The 24,183-nt window shown below is 36.8% G+C and overlaps 1 protein-coding gene across 20 annotated transcripts; it reads left to right on the forward strand.

Moving 5' to 3' along the window:
* The first annotated feature begins 1,658 nt into the window (after positions 1-1,658).
* LOC135468911 (troponin T, skeletal muscle-like) lies at positions 1,659-23,797 on the forward strand. Of its 20 annotated transcripts, none has more exons than XM_064747384.1 (16): positions 1,673-1,757; positions 4,277-4,327; positions 5,299-5,322; positions 6,564-6,581; positions 10,613-10,651; positions 12,671-12,700; positions 13,716-13,749; positions 14,480-14,596; positions 15,230-15,316; positions 15,707-15,856; positions 18,310-18,525; positions 18,983-19,023; positions 19,411-19,446; positions 21,158-21,194; positions 21,471-21,676; positions 23,174-23,797. In XM_064747384.1, the coding sequence occupies exons 2-15, from the start codon at positions 4,302-4,304 to the stop codon at positions 21,639-21,641; spliced, it is 1,026 nt and encodes a 341-aa protein (XP_064603454.1). In that variant the 5' UTR covers positions 1,673-1,757; positions 4,277-4,301; the 3' UTR covers positions 21,642-21,676; positions 23,174-23,797. The 20 variants fall into 20 exon arrangements, with proteins under 20 accessions (XP_064603460.1, XP_064603466.1, XP_064603458.1 ...); XM_064747381.1 differs by having other exon boundaries at positions 1,678-1,757; positions 18,307-18,525; XM_064747383.1 differs by lacking the exon at positions 1,673-1,757 and adding an exon at positions 3,376-3,447 and having other exon boundaries at positions 18,307-18,525.
* Positions 23,798-24,183: the final 386 nt, after the last annotated feature.

Genomic DNA, 24,183 nt, shown 5'->3' on the forward strand with positions numbered 1-24,183 from the left:
GGAACGCTCTTCTGGCTTATCACTACATGCAAAAACGAAGGTGTGAACACAACTGTCCTTGGATAAAATCCATATTAACTCGCATGAAATTATTGATAAACAATTTTGGCTTGATCCTAACAGCCATGGTATGAAACCAACTGTGCTTGGATCAAACCTAGATGTCCTCAAAGAAATTCCTCTTGCTTATCGTGAACAGCTAGAGTATAAAACCAATTTATGCTTCCACTGCCATGCAATAGTTTTCGACCAGAATCTGCCAAATACTACTCTGAACAGTCAATCATTTGAACCACCAACAGACATATTTCGTAGAAGGGTGAATTGTCCGTTGATGTGGCATTTTGTATAAGCATGCAGACAGAGAACAAATCAAAAGGTCCTTGTATCAACTGCTGTTGACCTGAAAGAGAATTTCATCTGCCTTGTGGTAAACAGTTCTTCGATCAGACTTGTGAATTTAAACATCCCATGTAAATCTGTCTGCATGCAGACTAGAGCATGAATCCAGTAGTCCTTGGATCAAACCTACATGAACTGAATGGGAAATCGTATGATCTGGGTGACTGCAAACAGATGGAAACCAATAAATGTCCTTGGATCCTACCCACTTACTCGAGACCTGACACGGAATATTCCTCTCGCTGGCTGCTAACAGGTGAAATTCCTTTGGCTTAATTTAACATGTTCATTTTAACAGAAAGGTTGTTGTCTGAGCGACACTAGAATGTATTCTGTTATTACAACACAATAATGTGTCATATTCAACATAATATCCTATTAGTCTAATATAATCTTTATGTGGAATTAATAGAATATGTGTGTTATATTTAACAGAATAATCTGCTGCAATAGCAGAATATATTCCAGCATCACTCAGACAACAGATTTTCTGTTAAAATTAACAGATTATTTTACTGAAAGTTGTGATCCATGTGAGTTAAAATGGAAATCTCATGTTCTTTCTTGATGCGAGGAGACAACCGGAGTATTAACCCAAAAGTCCTTGGACCAAACCTACCTGACTGGTTGCAAACAACCGCGGAGCATGAACCTATAAGTCCTTGTATCGAATCCACGTGATTGCAAACAACCAGCTTACAACGAAACTCTAGTATCAACAACCAGGTCTAGTATGAACCTCAATGTTCTAGGATCAAATGCACCTGACCTCAAATGGGAAATTCATGTTTTGTTACTGGAAAGTCATTCGATTGGACCCCCGTAAATGAAAACGGAAATCTCATCAGGAAATGTCGGGTTGCAAAGAGACGGCTGAAATATGAACCACTAATTCTCTCGTCCAAAACAATATACACGAACGTCACATAAAAATGTATAGGCTATATAGGCCTACACGTTTAAATTGATGTACTGGTATCCCGCGATGATACAGGCGATCATACAATTGGGTTGGTAGGTATATCTGCACACAAAACACAGCGACATTCAACAGCTTATGGTGAATAAATAAAATTGCACTGAACGCAGACATGTTATGTTGTATTCTGCGTAAATGACGAGAAACATATTAGGCTGTCAAAGTTTTTGGCCACGACATGCAGAAAACCATTATATGCGTCAATGAATGAATCACGGAGCTCTTGGTATCGCCAAAACTTTCTGCCAATGAGAATCGGAAGAGATGGTCACGTGATCTTCTCTCGCGACCGGGACAAGACGGAGGGTGCCTGAGGAAGACTTGGCTTCTACCGACTTTCGAACATTCCTTTAGGAATTTGCAGGCTTTCAGCTTTGTAAGTATTAAAGATACATCACATTGATGGCTCCTTTTAGAAGAATCAAAAATATAAGCCAGGAACTGGTACAAAATGTTACCTTCCAATATACGTTTTGTATCATTCGTCTTGGCAATTGTCTGGTTGTTGACTTGTCTGTTCAGACAGTATATCATTTGAACAAGGTGAAATCATATAAATTATAACCTGTTATCTGGAAGGATAAAATAGCATTTGCTTTTGTCTCTGGTCACAATTTTGATTAATGTATTTGTTAAGTGAAAAGTTTCCAAAAATGTTGATTACAAAGTAATAGTACTTAATATTTCAAGATGATAGGTTTACTAAATGCCTATATTTTGCATGTTATGCGGAAATTCAGACTGCTTGAGAAGTTTTTGTCAGAATTACTTTTAAATAAGTATGTTAATGGTTTATAGTTTGTTGGACACCTATTGTAATTTTTGAGATCATTTCTAGCCCTATTTTGCAGACAGTTATTTGTTTGATCATTGTAAGTACAAATAAAAGACAAGCATTGGATTTGGTACACTGTGTAAGTGTTGGGAAAATGGTGATTCAACAATTATCATATGGTTTATCCTATCTTATGGATCATAGTTCTTCCAACTGTTTGCTAATATGGCAGCTCTTAGTCATATGTTTGGGAGTGGCCATAGACGCAAACGTGCAAAGACCTGCTATTTTCTGTCTGTTTTTTTATTTATTTATTTTTTTTATGTGTTAGCACTCTATGCGATGTTACATAAATGTAATGTATAAATGAATGTAAGAGTACATGTATAGCAGTTTGTTTATGCTAAGTGCCTCACTGATTGCCAGAGGGAAATACGTTGATGTTTGACTAAAAATACTGTAGGTTGAAAACTGATAAAGATAATTATGTTATCTTGACATGTTGGTATTGATGGCATTGCTGGACATGGAGTCTCTTGGTTTGTTAAGCCATGCACTATCCCCTCTAACTTAGAGTAAGTATATAGTGTTGTAGAAGTGTTAGATAACCCACCCATGGAGACCTACAGAATGTGATACAGCAGCAGATCAAATGGTACATACAAGTCTGCAGGTTGGCAAGGCAACTTGAGGGAGCATTAGCAAACTGACTTATCCTAAATGCTGAAAAGCTTTAGCAGCTATAAATACCAGCTGTAGTGTTAGAAGCAATGAGATATCATTTTCCCTGGTGCCTATATAAGGAACTGGCTGGGGCAGCATGGTACACCTAGCACACATGTAGCTTCTTCAGGCTTCTACTCCCCCCTCCCTCCTAAACACATGCCGGCCAGGTCCACTGCCGCAGACACACCAGTAGGGGAGACAGGCAGTGGTATAACTGTCAGAACACAGGTAACAAATTTATATATTTCCTTTTTGTATGCTTGGAAGCAAGTGTTTTCTTCAAAAACTGAAATTTTGAGACTAAAAACAGGACTTCTTGTGGTAGAAGGCTTTCTCTTTTTTTCGAACTGCCCCTCATATTGTAGCTCAGAAGACCTTTCCCCTCCATGGGGAAGCAGACTTTGGGCGTGTCCAGTTTGGGCTGATTTGTTTCTCTGTGTAGGACACAGCCTTGGCTGATCTTCCCTGCTGCTCATTCCTGCATCTTCTTGTAGCTATATTTTCCTCCTTCGGACATTCCGTCAGCCTTTTCTTTCTGGACGCCATTTTTCTTTGCAGCTTTTAGGTAGGAAATCTTGTTATTTGGTAATTCATTGTCTTAACCTCTCCTGTATATTCATTTTTTCTGTAACTTGTTTCATTTTGTTGTAAAGTGATATTTTATTATTATATTTTCTGCTAAAGTGATTTCATCTGTCAGAATCTTTTCATATATCAGCATGACCCAGGTATATATGTACAGGTAATACGGTGTAAGCCAGTGTAGTATTCTCAAACTTCTCAAGGTTACTTAGTAGGTTGCTTAGTAGGCATGTGATATGTGTGTAGATGCTGTAATCGGCATATCAGTGTAAACTTATTCACTTCAGTAGAAATTTCCTATGACTTGCTTTGTGAACACAGATTTTGCTGGTACATTTTGCAAAGTATATTTATTGTTGAATGTTTATGTTACAGATGAAATGTATCTAAATATTTTACATTAATAACATATATATCGTGTGCAGTATAATGAAGTTATGTATTTAATATATGAGGAGTCCCAGGATATTTCAGGCTGAACTGGTCCTGTATAGCATGCTTGTGTTAATGAGACGTATATATATATATGATATATATCAGGGACAGAGAAATCAACATTTTCTTGGAAAGGTGTCAAGTTAATGATGGAGTTGTAAAGTTTATTGTGCCATTTTTGACATGTCGTAGAGGATATGACGTAAGTTTCATTGAAAACCTGTGTTTCACATTGAACAGCTGGATAAGTGGGTCAACATCAAAGGCACCACCGTAAAATCAGCAACGTTTTGTTATTGTTATTATTTTAGTCTTAAAAGTTCTGATTTCTTATTTGAAGTGTGCCGCTTAATTGATATCGTGTTTTTGTTTTTCAGTTTGTAACTGTAGATAACCGCCACAATGTCTGACGACGAACAGCAAGCAACGTAAGTCAAATAGTTTTGATTTTTAAAGAATTTTCATAATAAAGATACACAAAATCGGATCATAAATCGTAGAAAGTGTATGTGAGTGTTTTTTTATGACCCCAATAATATGACCATGTTGATCAATATTTATTCATACTTTGTTTTACAATCTATTTGAATGTGTTGTGAAAATATGTAAATGTTTTCTTTTGATAAAGTAAAGAGAAAAGAAGTTTCAAAATTGTGAAATTACAGATGTATTAACAAAGCGTCAACTGTAATGTGATTGTGCGATGACAAAGTCTTTAAACTTACCTTTGATGGTCTGGCCTGGATGGTATTATAAACATGTGCAGTGTTGGCCTGAGCAGCAATTATATTCATGTTTCATGTCAGAGATACAGTGTAGCACTGATACGTTGGTATTGATACAATAATTCTCTTGTGCTAGACAGTGTTATTTTTAAGCCCACTGAATATGAAACAGATCAAAAATGTCACTTATAAATACATGTAGATTATACCTTTGCAAATATCTTTCCATTGAATGGAGCCACTGTCCGACTAATACTGTACATAATCCTTTAATGAGAGGAGTTGTGACTGCAGTTAAGAGTATTCGTTTCTTTAATACACAAGACAGACATGTTCGTTTCACGTTCGTTTATTATGTTCAGAAGTAGTGGTGTTCAGGGGCAAGAGTGAGTATTACATTTTAAATTAAATTAGTTTATAATAAAAAGGAAGTTAATTTTTAAGGTTCATGTATCAGAATACAGCAACCTTCATATTTTTCTCCATGTATAATACAAGCAAGGATATGTGTTTCCCTGCTACAAGTATGCGGGATAGAGAACATTTAACCCGGTTGGAAGTGAACGATACCATAATAATGATATAATGAAAATAATGATAGAAAATGTTTCTGCTTGTAAATAAACGCCAGTCACCCTTCAGCGTTGTTTTTATACACTATGTTTTATATTCAGGGAGTCCGAGGCCCCAGTAGAACAGTAAGTTAAGCTGGAATGGTGTGACTGCATTTGTAGATCTATACACTCTCCATGATGACTCATGGGCTGATTTGAACTCAGTGCTTTTTAATCCAGAGAAAACTCTTATATGTGTCTCTGTGTAAGAAACACAAAAGTCCAGATCAACCTCTGTTCTAAATGTGCCAGTAACCGGCATACGCTCCACCCCTCTCTTCTCATAACCTATAGAGAACTCTGTGCCCATCCTGTAGTGTGGCACTTCGCCAGTTCCACTAAGACTGTAACAGAGTTGTCATTTGTAATAATCATACATGCACCTGTGCTGGTCTCATGTCTTTAAGTAATGCTCTTTTCTAGATCAGGGTTAATTAGTAACCAAAGTATGTGTGTTAAGGATAGAGAAAGGAGTACTACATGTAGTTTGGAAGAACCCCACTGTTCCTCTAAAAAGATGTTCTAATGTTGAGTGAAAGAACCCGACTGATCCTTTGTTAAATCATGTAGCTTAGAAAATCCGCACTGATCCTGAATAAACTGGTCTGCTGTTGTTTAAAAGAACCTCACTTATCCTTTGTAAAACGAGTGGTACATGTAGTTTGAAGAAAATCCACTGATTCTCTGCTAAGTTATGAAATTGTGACTTGATTGAACCCCATTGATCCTTTGTAAAACCAGTACTGCACTTGGAAGAACTTGGAAGAACCCTGTGCTGATCTTTTGTTAAAAGAAGAACAGCACTGCATGTAGTTTTGAAGAACCCAACTGATAACTGTAAAAACACAGTGCTACATGTAATTTGGATGGCCCTCACCTATCTTATGTCATGATATTCCTGTGATTTGAAAAAAGCTAGAAAGTATAAACAGTGTCCTCATGGTTTGTGATCAAGAGACTTGGTAATACATTTTCATCTGTATTGTCATCACTTGAGCTAATGATAATGAAATGAAAGTCTCACATTGGCTCGATATTTCAGCATTTCTCTGTTAATCTGTTTTGTAAATGTTATGTATGTTGAGTTAAAATGCATCATATCTAAAAAAAACAACACCCATACAGGAAAGAAAAAAGATTTACACCATCTCTGAAAATCTGTGGAAAAAATTGCCAACTTTACAAAGTTTCATGTGTAAGTATCATGATATGTAATAATCCATATAGGATGTTTAAAACCTGTAAAAGAAAAAAATGACTACTTACATAAAATTTTCACAAAATTCTTGCTTATGTTGTTAACTGTTTTTATATCTCTGCAATAGGGAAGCACCAGCAGAGCAGTAAGTGTGTAGAATATCATAATTACACTCACTTAAAAATCAAGTGTTGCTCCCCATTACTTATGCTTAAGGTGTTTGAGTTTTGACTGCATAAATTAACATTTGCAGAATTGTGTGTACAAGTGTTACATGAAATAGCGTGTAGGAGACGATTATTATTATTGAATAAGTGTTACATGTTATACTTTAAGCACTGCATTCATAAATTCTCAAGCATCAGCTGTGTTTTGAGCAACACACTGTCTTTTAAGTGAGTGTATAAATAAAGTGTGTAATAGATCAATATGCCAGAGTTCTATAGTTTAGTCACCAGTGTGAATAGATCATATACACTTCACCACCCCCTCATTTCACTGTCAACTACACAACTCCCATTCTTTTGAATATTAATTTGACACAAAGGCAAGATGTGCCCCACCTGATGACCATAACATATGCTTACCCCATCTAACCCATTATATAGAAGTTAGACTTACATGTACAAACTGAAATCTCTGCACTCTGTATGAAATTTCCCTCCTAAGGATTCTTTTCCCAGGATTGAACAAGTGTGCTATATTTTTTTTTCTTAATTTACACATGTCTGACTCAGTCATAATAAATGGATTATTTGTAGCTTATTGTGTTAAGTGAATTGTCCAGTTTCTGTTAACTGTTTTCGTAAAACTGTGAAGTTAATGTTTCAGTAAGAGTTAAAACAAGTTGGAAACATCTCAGGTGGCTTGATAGCTGCTTTTTGTTTTTCAAAGATACAAAGTTAATGGTTTGTCTAATAAATATTGCTTCTTGTGTGTAGTTGTACAGCTTTACATGTTCTGTTCATTAATGATATACAGCTTCAATTGTCTGTGCTATCTGCTATATTTGTGCTCATAATGCCTTTCTCTTTTGCATCAAGGGAAGCAACTGGTGATCAGTAAGTGGCACAAGTTATTTGGCGACTGTGCTCTAACCTTTGTTAGATTCCTACAAATTACAAGCTTCTCTAAGCAGTCACTAAGATCAGATTGTTATAATGCTTAAGTTAAACTCCTGGATACTTGCATGGTCTGGCAGAGTATCCTGTTTGCCTTAAATCTGATAACAGACAATATTTGTGACCATAGAGGAGGTAGGATAAAGGATAAATGTGACAAAATTCAGAAGCTTGTAATGCGTATATAGTCCAGTGTAGCCATCTTAGAACTTTACCAGAGTGACCTCCCCTACACTGTCCTTTGTGGCTGTAGCAGCTTGTATTTCATTAGCTGTACTTGTTACTGTGGTGCTTATTTAAAACATCACCCACAAACCTGTAGAAAGGGTTAGACTGAATCTACAAGTGGAGGGTTGTCTTGGCTCTTAGTCTGGAAGTGCAGACTGTCTGCTCTGAACTGATAGATCATGATAGGGAGAAGAGAAACAACTTATAAGCTTATACTTATAAGCAAAACTTATAAGTATCAGGTCATAATACGTTTCAGCCTAACATCGTTAGATCTGAAGCAAAGTTATCATGGATATATCATTAATGAAAATTTTATAGAAAGCTGTTATGCACAGAAACAATCTGAAGTAACCCATAGGGCTGATTGTGAAATTAAGTTGCACATGTATACATGCCAAGCTGGAAGGTCTGTGTTAGTCCTTAATTTAGTTATAGCACAAATATTTATACATTTTTGTTGACAATTAATTGGGGTGACATGAGCTGTGTTTATAAAGGCTCTCCATATTGAAATGTTAAGAAAAATGTCATGCAGTTTGCAAGCTATATACCCACCCTCACTGCCAAATTATTAGTTTTCTCTCCCCCCCCCCCATGTCTTTGTTTTATTAGATTATTATGTACTTCTTTTAGCATTCTCTGCCAGTTTGAAGTGTTCTGTCTGCATAAATCCTGTTTTCAGGCTTCCTGTCTGTATTGTAATATTGCAGGTCTGTCCCTGAAACACACCACATCTGACACTTGTGTTGTTAAACATGAGTGTGAGATGTTTTCAGGTGATGACGATGGCGCCTAACTACTGGAATTTCTTGTATTTAATTTCTCACTTTTTTTGTAGGACAGTCGTTAAAACGTGTTTGTCTTTTCCTCAGATGGCATCTAAGTACTTTTCTTACAGGCTATTAATCTGCTGTGTATAAGGTGACATTCTGAGTCAGTGGGAGTGTTTACTAGTAGTTCCTCTGACAGGAACAAAAGTTTATGTTATATGTACACGCATAGTATGTTGTATGTTTTGTTGAGGAAGTTTACATGACATTGTTTGTTTCATGGTAGAGATGATATATGATGGCCAGGTGGGATTGATACATGGAATTGATCTCATATCTATATTGATCTTCTTGTTGCATGTTGTTCGTTTCTTGTCTGTTTTTGTTTATTGAATTGTTCCTCTAACTGTGTCATACTTCAGTAACCGCAAGTTTTATACATGTATGAAACAGAAACAACTGGTTTGGCAACATTTATATGCATTTTTGCACATATCTTCTAAATAACACTGAACATCACCACCATCCTACGTCATTGCTTCTTTTTGACCTGACCGTAATTACAACTGTTGTGTGTTGTAATGCTGTCATGTTATGCACTTAAAAGTGTTGCTGCTGAGGAGTTTATTTGGACAGAAATATATGCAGCAAAAACTGTAGTGCCCCTTACAAGCAGTATTGGACAATTTGTAATATAGGGTACCGTAAATTGAAACAACTGTATAGACGTATTATATGACTTTGGTGCAGCATTGCACACATTATCAAAACTTGTCTACAACTTCCATCGGTAAATTCATTCTCCTGTTACCTTAGAAGAAGGAGTAGCCATCTTTTTTTTTTTTTTTTTTTTTTTTTTCTGATACAGCTACATGTAGGGGTACAAAGACTTTTGATGTCAGTTGATTATCACCTGACAGGTGCTTGTCTCTACTAACCAGTGGTGAAACCCATGCCTATAAGACTGTGGTCCTTGCTGTTTAAACAGAAACATATGGAAAAAAAGCATTTCTCAGGATGAGTCTTCAAGTAGAGCTGAACAGGCTAATTATATGCATTAATATGGATGTTTGAAGAGGTTCACATGAGTAAAATCTTTAAGAAGTGAACAGCTTTATTATCTGCATTAGTGTGAGATTGCCTGGAAAACAAAACAAAACAAAAATAGGTTATAAACTTTAAAGTAAACACAATATGATCGGTAGCTCAAAACTTAATTGGCAGGTGAATTATTTTATCGTTATGATTCTGGCAGATTTGGAGAACCTGTTACCCACTAATAACAACACTGTACAACTATGGCCAGGTACATGCCAATAAAATCCTAACCCATACATGTGCAGCTATAGGAATATACCAACTCCTTCCTATGTCCTGTTTATGTGTTTACATGTATGTATCTGTATATAGTGATCATGTCTGCATATTCAGTGTGGCCTGACACATCCAGTAAATGAAATTCTCCCTTGACAAGAGACAATATCTTCAGGTCAAATATACTTTGTTTTTACTGACTTGGTTTACATGTACTGTATCTGAGTATCTGTATATCATAGGGGATGTTTTGTCCATTTAATGTATGTCAGAATCTGTTTAAAAAAAAATGAAGAAATTATTTGTTATGTGTGGTGTTTTGGTCTGTTTGATCTTGGTTGTAAATGTTTTATTTGTTTCATAAATAGTGATGAATTTTGAAATTTTAAAAAGTGTATGTGTAAATATCGGTAAAGCCCTTTATTCAATTTCAGAAATGTCCCTCAAAACTGATTTTTTTAAATAACAGTTAAAAACATGGACCAGCTTCCCTTGCAATGCGCATATTGGTCGCTAACAAAAATCTTCTGCTTTAATATGTACATGTATTTATGTCCCATATATGGTGTGTTAATTGACACTATATATCTATTGATGTTCCATGATAATTAACTCAAGTGCGATCTATGCAGCAGCTGATGTACGCTTAATGAAAACAGCAACGACTATGGTCATTAATACTAATACTGTATTTACTAAGTGGCTGCTCTCATAATTACTACTGGACTTTACTCCCCCAGGGAGGAAGCCCCCTCGGCCCCAGCACCAGCGGCACCAGCGTAAGTCCTGCTCTCTCGCTCACAACGCTATGCTTACCTCCCCTTGTCAGTATCAGGCCAGATTTCCTGGAAAGACTCAATATTACATATTGTAATATGAAGAATAAAAAAAGAAAAGGTGAAAAAGCAAAACTGTGTAGTCTGACATGCTAAGTCATTCTGCAGAGTTACATGTTATTATGTTATGAGCGGAGACCACAAAGTAATAATCCCTGCTAAAATATTTTGAGCGAGGTTTCCAGAAGAAAATTTATGTCAGATAGTGCTTGAATGGAACCAAGACCAGAATAAAGGTCTAAATCTTTTGTAGTTTGAACTGAGTTTTCTGTGAGAAATCTGGTCCTGTTCATGTAACTCAGCTTGTGTGTGTGTGGGATTGTTGTAAAGTGTGCTGGTAATTCTGGTAACAACAGTATCTACAGGTACATGTACCTTCCACAGCCTAATTCTGCATTTATCTGTCATAGTAACGAAAGCTGTAGCTTTCTACTTGACTGCATCCATGTCAGTCATGTACAGTGTAAGTGTCGCCAAAATCTCTCATAATTTGTGTTTAAGTTAAGCATGAACAAACTTAATCCAATCATTAGGATTTTTTCATATCAAAGGCTCATTAAATCTCAGACTGACTGAAAATAAGAACATTATTATATATACTGTAGAATGTGGGATGATGTCTTTAACTCATTTCATTTCAATTGTTTCTTTTTTATTAATATTGAACCAGACTGCATGTCTGATTGTGACGTCTAAACATGTCAGTTAATGGTAATCTTTTAATCATTTCATTTTGATAAGTAATGCATCCTGGAAGTAAAGCATTGCAGTCATGCGGTGTTATGTGGTGTGATTTTCTGAGTAATAATGTATACTATGTCAGAAAATTTTCATGTTGTCTTATCCTGGCCTTGATTTTGTGTTTCACCTTAACTTATTTTCACTTGTATCTGTAGAAATTATTAATAGTGTTATCATCACCTGTTGATTGGTTACCTAACTGTAATACTAAACTGTCATTACCTATATAGTATATGTATAACTCAATGCTTCTACTACTATTTTGATTTAACCTGAAAATAATTACTTCTTATCAGTTATCCTTTAACTGAAATTTGACTCCATGTCTTCCCTGTCCAAGATTTATATCCTTAGTTTTGTGTTGCGCTACTGGTAAAAAGTGGCTTGTAGAATGTTGTTGACTGAAACTTTCAAGTGTAAAAGACATCTAGCTGAACCTCAGTCTCTTAAGGCAATATTTGACTTTACGTTTGTGACGTTATACTGACGGAAGAGCCCTAAAAGCTGACAGATGAAATGCAGTACTGCATGACACAGATGTCAACTATTCCATACAAGGAAATATTTGACCAAGGTCTGGTTTTATGAAGCATACTTTGTGTTAAGTGGCCCTTAACTAAGTGTACTTTATAGCTCTACCACATACATCGTCATGTTGGTTAAGGGCTTACTTAGCTAAGTCAGAAACCGGCCCCAGAATTGTTTTAGCAAGATTACCATCTCTAATCATTGCTTTTCTTTCAACATTTTCTACTCAAAGAATACGTGGTCATTTCTCTGAAAGATCTTGTTTTGGTTACTGTAAGTGATTTCATTCATGACTATTTAAGGTGCGAAACTGAGGCACAGATAGACTATTTGTGCTATACATTGCATTCTTCTTGCAGCAGACTGTTCTGTTAAATATAAACACATTGAGATTCCATTAGATGAATGGGATATTATGTTATAATAAACATAACACAATCTGCCATTACTCAGACAACAGACTTTCTGTTAAACTTGACAGACTATTTTTTTATGTGTAGTGAGTCAGAAGCCTAAACTACATGTACCTGTAGAAAGATTGTGTGAATTGGCTGACATAAGACTGGACTAACAGAGAAGTAACCTGGTATTTCCAGGTGATTTGTGGCCTGAGTGTATTCCCTTTAAGTAACCACCTGTATTCACCTGTGACTAATTCTCCCAGCCCTTTTTGTTTACTTTTCCCTATATTAGGACTGAGGAAATTAAACCGTCTGCAGCCAAGTACGTAAGACACCTCAACTAAGTTTCGGCTTCATTATTTTCTTCTGTGTGTACCCTTGAGTTTGATTTTATCTCCATCCTGGTGTGGTGTATTATTTCTTACCTTGTTGTATGCTGAAGGAAATTAAATATGATGTAGGTCTCTGGTTGTTCATTAAGTTAGCAAGATATTGCATGTGATGCAAGCATGTAGTGCTGAAACCTGTTGTAACTTGCAATTTCATAGTAGATCTTCTAAAATTTGTATGATTTCTTTCATAGTTTTATAGAAAAAAGTTTCTTTTCAGCATGGCTGTGGCTTCATTTTTCCTAAATTATAGAATTTGTCAATGATTAGTTTGAAAGGTTACCAATTGCAGTTGAAGTACTGGTAGATTATCAGATGACCAGATGTTAGTGGAGTGTGAGTATGCTGTGAATATATAGTAACAGTACCTAGAAGGTAGTTCAAGAGTATCAAACCAGATAGACTACCTGGTTGGGTTATGGCATAAAGAATACTTGTGTGTGATAAGACACATGCAAATAGGGTGACATTCTAAGCATTGGCTGATCCATTCCTTTGTGAGTCAAGAAGCATGAATGATTTCCAGCCTTACACAAGATAAAAAGTTTTTTGATGTGTGATAGTTGGCTTGCTATGTCCTTTTTCTGCTAGCTTTTTTCTGAGCAGTGTGATGTCCAAGAATTGCCATCTGGATATCAACAAGTGAAATCCATTTATTAACTCATTTTAGTTTGTGTGAAGATAAATGTCAAGTTATATATTGAACATTTCATGACTAATTTAAAGTATGTTTTGTTATTAGACAGTGAAAGATTAATATTAATTGTATTCTTTAAAGATTAAATGGAAATTCAGTATAAATTAGTTTCTCTTGCAGGAAGTTTGACTAGGCTACTTCACGAGCAGAGAAGGCATGTTTGAGAGAAGCATTTGATACCTAGGATATGATGTCTGTTCCACTATTCTGTTGCATATGTAATCATCTTGGACTACATTTCTTCTTTGTAGACATGATGAAGATGAAGGGAGGAGGAGAATGGAGGTAACATATTTTATTGTGAAATAATAACATTAGAAACACCAAAAATGAGAATTCTGAATGCCCATACATACACATTAATAGCTACTCTGTTTTACCTGGAAAAATGCCCTTTGTCATGGTTCCAGTCAGGCTGTACCAGTCTACAGGTGACTAAATGTATGGTGCCTCTCTGTGAACCATGAAATGTAAGGTTAAACTCTAATTACACATATATATAAGTGTAATAGTTTTAGTAGTCAAATGTGGCCAGAAGATAAACTCTAGTGACACACTCTGCTTAATTATGATTCATTCATCCACCCTACCAGACCAATTGTTATTTTTTTGTGCTGTTTGATTAATTCCTTAGAAGAAACGCTTATATGTTTGCATCAAAATTTTAAGGCCTTTCTGCGCTTCTGCAAGTGTATTTTTACAGGTCAAAGCTTAAAAGAAAATTCAGAATTAGGTCAATGTCTTCCTAGTAGTGAGGCAGGTGAACTGGTAATTTGCAAGTGGGTTCATTATTGGGATTTAATTAAAGTTCATTTACTTTCATTTTCAATATGTCATTCGTTATGTCTTCAGGTATAAAGGTTTTAGTAAGACAGCTTTCATTGCACACAGAAATAATCTTTATCATAATTTGAAGCCAACAGTTGCTGTGGCATCTCAGTGAAGTGACACCTCTGCTCACAAAACTGCGGTAGTGTACAAACATCTTACTGATGTTTTGAATGTTTCCATGCAGGAAGCCAAGAAGGCACGAGCAGAGAAGCAGGCACAAGAAATGGCAGAGTATGAAGAGATGCGTAAAGAGGAGAGAGAAAGGGAACAGGCTGACATCCAGGCTTTGAGAGAGAGGCGGGTAAGATCCAAATAAATGAACCAGCTCATTCATTTCTCACCGTATTTTATGTTTTGACCTCAAAGAGGATAGGGTAGACATAGTTCAGATCAGGTGTAATATCCGAAATATTAGGGTATCTCATTATGTACATGCACAATCACCCAGGAGTGCCAGACCAATGTGTTCAAGTCTAGCTCTTGCTGGCGTGTTCTCTGGTCGTACATGGAAAGCTCTGCCAGGAACCTGCAGATGGACATGGATTTCCCCCATACGCTGTCCAGTTTCCTCCCTTCACAATACTCGCCGTCGTGTAAGTGAAGTAAGTGCATGTGTAAGTGAAATAATTTGGAGTATGGCATATGGCACCGATCATATATGGTGTGACAGAAATGTTTGGGTATGATGTCATTACATAAATATAGATTCACATACAGATTTCTATATAGTCTGAGCTCTCAAAGGGTTAGGGTAAAATGTGTAAACATGATTTACAGGTGGTCCAGTCCCAGAAATAAATAAATATATAAATAAATAAATAAACAAGCAACAATATAAGAATCACAAACTTGGCATAATCACAATCGGATGAGCTATGGGTAGAAGTTGAGACTTTACAATTAAAATGAAGACATCACCTGATTTATATTGCAGGCTCAGCGCCTGAAGGAACGTGAAGAAGAAGAGAAGCGCACTGCTGAGCTCCGGGCACAGGAAGATGCTAGGAGGAGGGCAGAAGAGGTCAGTTGATCAAGGACTACTGCACAGTTGTACTAGGTTTTGTGGCAGCTTCTGCCTGGAGAAACCTTCCAAGTTTGACCAAAGCTTTAGCTTTTAAGTATTGGATGAACAAGTTTGACAGTAGTGGACACTCAGGTGTGATCGAAGTTGGTGGACGAAATTGACAATAGTACAAAGGAGACAGCAGTGGATGGACAAACATGGAAATATTGGATGGACGAAGGTGACAGTAAAGTGAATGTACAAATGCAACAGTAGTAGAAACATGACAGTAGTGATTGTACAAATGTGAGAGTAGTGAAAGGACAAAGGTAAGAGTAAAGTGAATGGACCAAGTTGACATTAATGAATAGATAAAGGTTACAACTGAATGTTTTGTTACTGTTTCAGGAAGAGAGGAGGAAGAAGAAGGCTGAGGAGGAGAGGGAGAGGAAAGAAGAGAGAGAGAGGAAAAGGCAGGCGGCTGAGGAGAGACTTAAGCCCAAAAAACCCAACTATGTCATCACAAAGAAAGGAGATGGATCAGTCAGCCAGGCCCCGGTTCGTGTCATTACCTTTCATTTCAGTTGCTCTTTGCCTTTCTTGTATAGTTTTGGTTAATGGTTGCGTTCTCTGTATGTATACTGTACATATGTGAACATTGGACTAATTGAAAAAGTGAAAATATGATGGTAAGATCATAAAAGCTTTAATTTCTCACTTTGTTTATTTTGACAAAGAAATACTCTAAGTGGGTAAATCATTGCCTTCAGATGTTTATGGATACGTTCCTTTACTGTCTGTTTTGTATTTTAAAAACAGCTGATTAATTTGTGTGACTGTAAAATTAGTGTTTGGTTTGTCTTACACTGACCTTTTACTGACTTCTGTATTGTTTTGATACTTCACACAAGTTTCTTTCAGCAAGTTTAAGAATTGACTAGCATTTAGTCCCATGTCATGCCTTCCCCTCAAAGCTGCCTTTGATTGAACTATGAACCCATCTGCATGGACATGTATGCACATATGTAACAAATGGCTTGATTGGCACAATTAAATTGTATCACTAGACAAAAAGTATATATACATATAGTATCTTTAATTCTTAGTTATTAAGGTTTAAGAAAATTGCTTCAGATTTACTGTTTGCATAAAGAGCTACATTTAGTTCGTGCAAATGTATCTGTTTCGAAAGCCATTGTTTCCCTGTTTTATCATGTTTTCGTCGCAATACTTCTGGTATGTACAAGTGAAGTAGTGTAAAGCCATAATCAGTCTTTCATGTTGTTTCTTGAGGAAGCTCCTTTCATTTTGGGAGGAAATAGCAACTTGTCTTGCTGTAAACCTACCAATTTTTTTACCAGATGTGTTAGTGGTGACATGCCAATCAGGCCTTATGTCTTTGTGCACATAGCGTTTGCGATGGTTATGAGCTGGCAAAATGCGAATACACAAACAAACACTTAAGGCGTATATAAAAACACCCAAAATGATTCTGATTAATAAAACTGCAGGCTTAACAAGATTATGCTAACTCTTGAAGATAATTAATTAACAATGAACATGATAATCTACTGAAACATTAAATCCTGTACAATGTATAACTGAAAATGGTGACTGTAACCATGTACACGTCTTTATTCCAGTATACAAATACTTTGCTGCGCTTCAACTACATGCTCCGTGGCATTGCTCAGCAATTAATATCTAACATTTTACTAAAGATTTGTTGAGTTTGATATAATTTTTCTCAAAAGTATGTGCAATGCCCCAGTTTTATTGAACACAAGCTACCTTAAGTGATATAATTGAAGTAATTATTGCGTAAATTTCCACTGGAAGTTTATCACACTGCACTTACTGCGATGCTTTGCGGCGCCTGCGTGGAAATCGCAGTCATTGTGTGGTATTGAATTCAGTAATAAATGAAGCAATCTTTTTCAGATAACTCCGACCAAATCCTGTCCGTTTAATACCATGTCAGTAAAATACCTAAATCAGGATAAATGGATGGCCCAGCCTCTCATTTTTCCAAGCAGCGGATAGAGTAAAAATGGATTCATAGCCATTGTACCCAATGAATATTTCCATTGGATTTTGCGGAGAGATCCATTGCGTTCATTGGCTATGATACCATTCCGTTGTGCTCTGGAATGTGAGAAAGGCTCTCAAGGTAAACTTGTTAACGACATAATAAGTATTGACTTAGGAGTAAATGATACAGAACAGATTCCCTCATTGAACTGGTATGACCAAATGTAATGACAACTCGCTTGTGTTGCTCTCTTCATGGCACACCCAAGTTTACCAGTCGCCTATCATAAACCTCCAACTTTACTAAAATGGCTGTCAATGGCTACAATGCATATGGAACACAAGAAATACTGTTAGATAGAAAATCACTTGCCTTTAAAAAATGTGACAGAGTCAGTCTCTGAACGGAATTGATGATTGTTATTTCTTTGACTTTGAAGGCTTTTATTTGATAGGTATACATGTACAAACAAAAATTTATGAAAAGTCAAAAAAAAAAAGTTTAAACTAATATATTTGTTTCACTCTTAACATTCCCCAGTTTGTTGAGTTAATTTATCTAATTTTCATTCCATGTTTGTCCTAAAATCTTAATTCATTAGTTGAATTTTTTCAAATTTATCAAGTCCATTTTAATAATAATTGTAATAAATGTGAAGCAGCCTGTGAATAACTATACAGTCTACGTGTATGTTTTTCATTGTGCTGGAGTAGTTGAGAGTTTTAAGGGCATCCTACTGAGAAGTGTTCAAACCCTCTGTACAGTGTGCTGTCCAGCGATTTTGAAATGTCTCCCTGTCTGTCCGTTTGTCTGTCCAACTGTCCTCAAACTGTTTGAAGTGAGTAGTCTTGGGTGCAAGCCGAGTGGATTTGGAAATGCAATACTGGCTGTGGTTGTCAGTTAGTATGGTACGTATACTGGTCAAGAGGGAACTATCTTTTAAGACCTTTTTTTAAATGCTACCCCTATTGCATAGAAGGAGATGTCAATGGGCCGTGAGATCTACCAAAAGTCTAAGGAGCAGCTTGAGGAGGAGAAGAGAGCCATCTTAGCCCAGAGAATCCCTGTCCTGCAAGTTGAGGGGCTCGACAGCAACCGCCTCACAGAGAAGGCCAAGGAACTTCACGCCCTCATCCGCAAATTAGAGGGAGACAAATATGATCTGGAACAGCAGTTTAAACGCCAACAGTATGATGTGAGTAGTCTGAAAGGTGTTTTAGGTTTCGTTCATTTTGGTTAACATTGAGAAAAAATATGAATATGAATTTTATATCAAAATCCCGACAATAGCAATAGAGTAGGGCCTTTTTTTTGTAGTGTAGGTCATGTAATGTCCAACAAACATAGGCCCTATGTTCACTGAGGGTATAAGTTGAAAAATTGCTAGTTGTCACAGTTTTGCACAAAATGTTTCACGAAGCCCAATTTACTAAGGGACAGGAATATATATCTGTTTCTTTTTCCACTGCAGCCTGCCAAGAATTTAGCTTTGAATTTTAGACTTATGTCAGTTTCATCATTGACATGTATTGTCATAGATTTGTATTTAACATACTATTACCATTTCCATTAAAGACTGCTTCATTTGAGAATTATAATATTTGATGTTCATATACAGTGTATTTATTCATTGTCAATATTTTCAACTTCAGATGATTGAATTACAAGAGCGAGCTAGGCAGATGAACAAAGGGTGAGTATTACACATGTATTCTGGTACTGCTATGTTTTACGATCAGAGAAATTATTTAAAGTTCAATGTTAGAGGTTAATGTTTGTCAAATTACATGTATAACATCAGCTGTACTGATGATAGTTTTTATTTTCTTGCAATAAAAAATATAGTTCACCTGGAGAATTGTGATCCTGTTGGAGTTTGAACCACTGGCCTTTGTTATTGCTTTACTCTACCTGTAGTATGAGTCTCTTCCCATGCTAATAGTTCATGATCATTGAAAGGGTTTGTACAAAGTCAGTCTTTAGTTTAAAGTCAACCAGTATTTGGATGTAAGAGTACCTTACTTAACAGAACAAATCATATATTCAGCCACCTGAAACATAGCCCATGACTGTATTTCAGCAAAAAGGGAGTGTCCAGTGTACAGGTGGACGAGTCGTAAGTTGCATTTGTTGCCTTGAACAAAAACACATTGCATTGTGATGTTGTGGATATATGGACTAAGGTTTTCTAAACTGAGACTAATTTTCATATACCAGGAGCAAATCATTATTTCTGTTATCTCATTAATTGGAAAATTTTAACATAAAACCATTTTACGTAAAACACATTTCTGTTTGAGAGGAGGTTTCAGATGAATTTAATTTTACATGCAGTAGTTGTCTTAGTCATTGTGCTCATTTGCACCTGTTGGATTTAGTTTTTAACTTCATTTGCTTTTGCACTTTGCATGAAAAATGATTACACAGTTTTATTGTCTTTTTGTGTGTTTTTTAAAAATTTATTTAAAATTTTTTTTTTAGTGTTTTTATTTTCAGTGGTTTTTTTGTATAAAATGCATGTGATTGATATTGTGCTGTAATGTTGATACTCTGTTCTTCTGTCAGCGGTTTTGCCTTTGTCTCAATGTCGTCACACTGAATAGCTGAAGTCAGTCTGTTTTACTGATACATTACAGTTTGTGAAGTTGTTAACTAAGTGTATTTCCTTCTGCACTTTTGTAGTGTGGTTTTCTTGTAGTTTGCATGGTTTGTTTGTTTCAGTTTTGGTTTCCAACATTTGAGAGAGAAGTTTTGTGCAAGCTATACGGTATGTGTAGTCCTTATAGTTTCTTGGACATGGAATAATTTATCACCAGAATCGATTTTGCTGGGTAAAATTCTTATTGAAGTTGAAAGTATGCATTCTTTTGCCAGTAACAAAAGGGTCAGCCAAGCTATGGATTGTCAGAGTGGTTTGGCGCTAGCTTACCACTTTTACCCTTGTGGAAGGCTCGATAGCATTTTATACTCTCAAAAATTTCAAATTTAAATCCCATGATTCTTCATTGGATTGGTCGGACCTGAAAGCCAGTAAAATGCATGTAGTTTGTTCTGCATTTAGTCCACTGGCTGGCATAGAGCACCATGTATGGGTAATTTGAAGAACTGGCTCAGACTCTGCAGGAAACCAGCATTCCACAGGCTCAAAGGATGTCCCAAATGAGAGGATGTTATTGCTTATATATGATGAAGATGTGCTTGGTTTGTTACGAAATAGACATCATGAGAGGGTGCATAGTGTGAAAATGTTGAAAGCAGTTTTGTGTCTCGCAAAACGTAAATTACAGTACAAGGTTACACCTTTACCACCCTGCTAAATCATGTTGTATGGAAGTTCCAATTTATCATAGCTGTCCAGATTAGATGGATGCTCAGTTGCTCAGGCATGATAAGGATTACATGTCACCACCTGTAGTAGTGTGAATGGAATTTCCTAACTGCACCTCTTGGTAATTCTGCTCAAAAGTTATGCATAACAGTAGAGGGTATAATGGATTGTTATACCATGTATCGAATGTATATTTGATCATGGAAACACGGTCAGCAGAAAGGTAAATATTATTAAACATATCTTTGTAGGTTCTGTTCCTACAAATTCTACAAAAAGCAAAGAGTTACAATTATGTTAAAATACCTCTGAAGTAAAGAGTCAAACATGGAAATGAACTATTTGTAAATCATCAGCTGACAGTGTCTTTACAACGTTTAAAACTTTTCATTGAACCGTATGAATTGAGCAGTCTGATCTCTTGTTAAGATAACTGAAGAACAAATGCAACCCATTGTGTGGATACTAAGAGTAAGAACAAAGTGTCCTGTCTTTTCAGTTTCGATCGCTTGGCTGATAAGCACACAGGTGCCCCGGTGAGTAAGCAGTGATCATTCACCTTTACTTGTATGTAGTGGAAATAAAGATCCTGTAAGGTTTGCAATACACCTGTAATGAACTACTTGTACCTGATTTTAGATATGAGTTTTGTCAATTTTACAGCCATGTGTAACAGCTCTGGGTGAAATATATGGTCAAGGTTTAAACCGCAGGTCTTTCGCAGAAAGGAAGCGAACTTTTGAACAGGTAAGATTTGGTATGAGGTGATTTTAAAAGTTTATCTTCATTTATTTTGCTATTGCTGACGACAGCCCAAGATTGCGCTATGCAGCAAGTATGAGCGTCATACAGACCACAGGACTTATGTGGAGAGGAAGGACCTGTTTGAAGAGTTGGCAAAGGAACCTCCACCGGTTGAAATCCAGCATGTGGATGTTCCCTGGGGCCAGTCGGCTGGAGAGGCGACTGAGGCTGCCGAGTAAGACCAGTCCAAGCTGCGTGGACTCAGAGGCAACAGGTGAACAGCCGTAATCTTCAGTGCTTGATTGCCCGGCATGAAGAACTGACCAGCTTCACTCACAAAGTTCTGGTGTGATTTAAACACAGATTGGTTTGTGTATTAACTCCTACAACAAAGTCACCGTGTTTGTGGAATTTGCGTGTGAAACTTCTGTGCTGTTAATTGCAGTATTTTTTCTTTTTCTTTTTTTAGCACAGGCATGAAATGTCAAGAATAGTTTTGATTAGCAAAATGTGTACATGTTCAATCATTGTCATAAAAGTATGTAAGAATAAAAGAAATTTAACATGGATTGTCATTCAGAACCCTTCACCAGGTTTCTGGTAGGTCCCATCGCTAGTGTGATAAAAAATACGAAAATGTTGAAAACAGTTTCCAATACCTAAATATGATGAGACTGGTGATGCGGGGTATATATTGCCTCTTGTTTAATGCATGTCAGAACTGGTCAGAAGTTTGATCTGCTACCATCCAGAATCCAGACCGCATGCAGGAAATAACTCTGCATGACACTTTGAAATCGTTAAAGTTTCTTTTAGTTTGTGTGTATATTTCGTGATATGCATGCGACAGAAAGGATTTTTAGGTATGACGATAGTCAGTTGACATGTCATATAGCAAGCGATCAGAACGAAGCTATTTGCTCTTGTTCAGCAAGATGTACATTTGATTTGTTGTGCTTCACGAGAATGGTATTTTTGTACAAACTAACCAGAATTTGTTTACATGTATCTGTTGCTAACAGAGTGCCCTATGTAATGGCACCCAAAAGCCTTTGTGTTGTAAAGAAAAGAAAAGGGTTTTCAGTCTGCAAACAGTTCTCTTTTCAAGACTAAAATCAAGTGAATAGCATATCAATAACAAAAATACTCATAATTTAATGGAAGACAGGACGATCAGGCGCAGTGGAACTACACGGCCCCCATGTGATGCCAAACTGAACCTGGAAGTCATTTAACGTCTGTACAGCTCAAATATTTTAGGACACAGCACTGTTATTCTGCGTGTGCATACAGCCTTGCGCACTATCTAAACCGCCGGGTTGTATCATACCAAAGACTTTAAAAATGGTACTTGCCGCTGCCTCGCTTGGCGCTCAGCACTGAGAGGTTAGAGCAAGGAAACAGGACTGGTTCGTCCAGTGTCAGTATCATATGACTGGGTTTGTTGTCATGCCTGAGCCCACTTGCACCAAGCCCTCTTAGCGTTAAGAGCGCGTAACTACTATGGCGACATAATGCCTACCGTGCTGGTTGTCATGGTAGTTATGTGCTCTTAACCTTAAGAGGGCTTCGTGGAAGTGGGCCACGTCAGCACTTTGGTACAAGAAGACACGATATATGTACACACACTTCATGACTCGTCGTCATGACTGAAAAATTGCCAAGTGCGACGTTAAACCCCCCAGCATTCATACATACTGTCTAAACCAGCTAAATTGTCAGGTGTAAAAACTGCTTCGCATGTGACATCGTTCTCTTTTCGTTGTTTCAGATATCATGAGGGAGAGGTAGTCATCAGCTTTCTCGACCATGCCAACTGCCTTTCTCCATTAAGGACTCTCAGGAGTTACTTTTGTTTCCTTTTTTTCGTCCTTTGTGAATATAAACCACATTATTTATTATACCTCCAAGTTGACGGTCACACAATAAGGGAATAACTAGTCATGCCTTACCCCTGACCCCTAACCTCCGCACCTTAGACTGTCATTTCGGGAAGTGTAACGGACATGTGCAATATCTGTAGTAAAGCAGAGAAGACATCCAAGACGGATTTTGTTTTTTCACATCTGCGTTGCGTCAAGTCAGGACTAAGTTAATATATATGTCTTATTGTATTTATGGTCTGTACTGGACTAGTGTATATACGACGGCCGGAATTACACTACCTAAACTATGTAGATAATTTCAGGCATATACCGCTATATATATGGTGCTGTTGTGATAAAGGATGAAATGCAATTCATAATATGACAGAAGGATTTCTCTTTATAAAACGTATTTCATAATTGGTTTGATGTGTGTTCTAGTGTGTATTCCTGGTTGCCTCCAACTGCAGACAGTGTAAGTAACAACCGCTGGATGAGCCTCAATAAAGCTTTTCTCTCAACTTCTCAAACTGTGTTTTGGTTGCGCTGTACTAGTTTTTCAGTTTGTCCCATCTCTATCGTAACGAGTTTAAATAGACCTATTTTTTGTATGTATGTATGTATTTATAGGATATATCAAACGATTGGTGTTTATTTTCTCGGTACGGAGTATATGATGTGGCTCAACATATACAAGTACCAACAAACTTCACAGATTAAAAATGGCTTTGAACTACAGGTTTTTCCTATCGCTCATGCGATCAGTCCGGAAATTAGGTTACCTGTGGTGGTAACGTCAACGATGACAGGTGACAGTAACAATTAGGTTGGAGAGAGAGAGCCTAAACTAAAAAAGTATGTTCAGCGATGACGTCATTTCAGACCACTGACGTCAAATATGCATAAACTAGAGGGG

This window comes from Liolophura sinensis, chromosome 6 (assembly GCF_032854445.1).
Source record: "Liolophura sinensis isolate JHLJ2023 chromosome 6, CUHK_Ljap_v2, whole genome shotgun sequence".
Classification (NCBI taxonomy): Eukaryota; Metazoa; Mollusca; class Polyplacophora; order Chitonida; family Chitonidae; genus Liolophura; species Liolophura sinensis.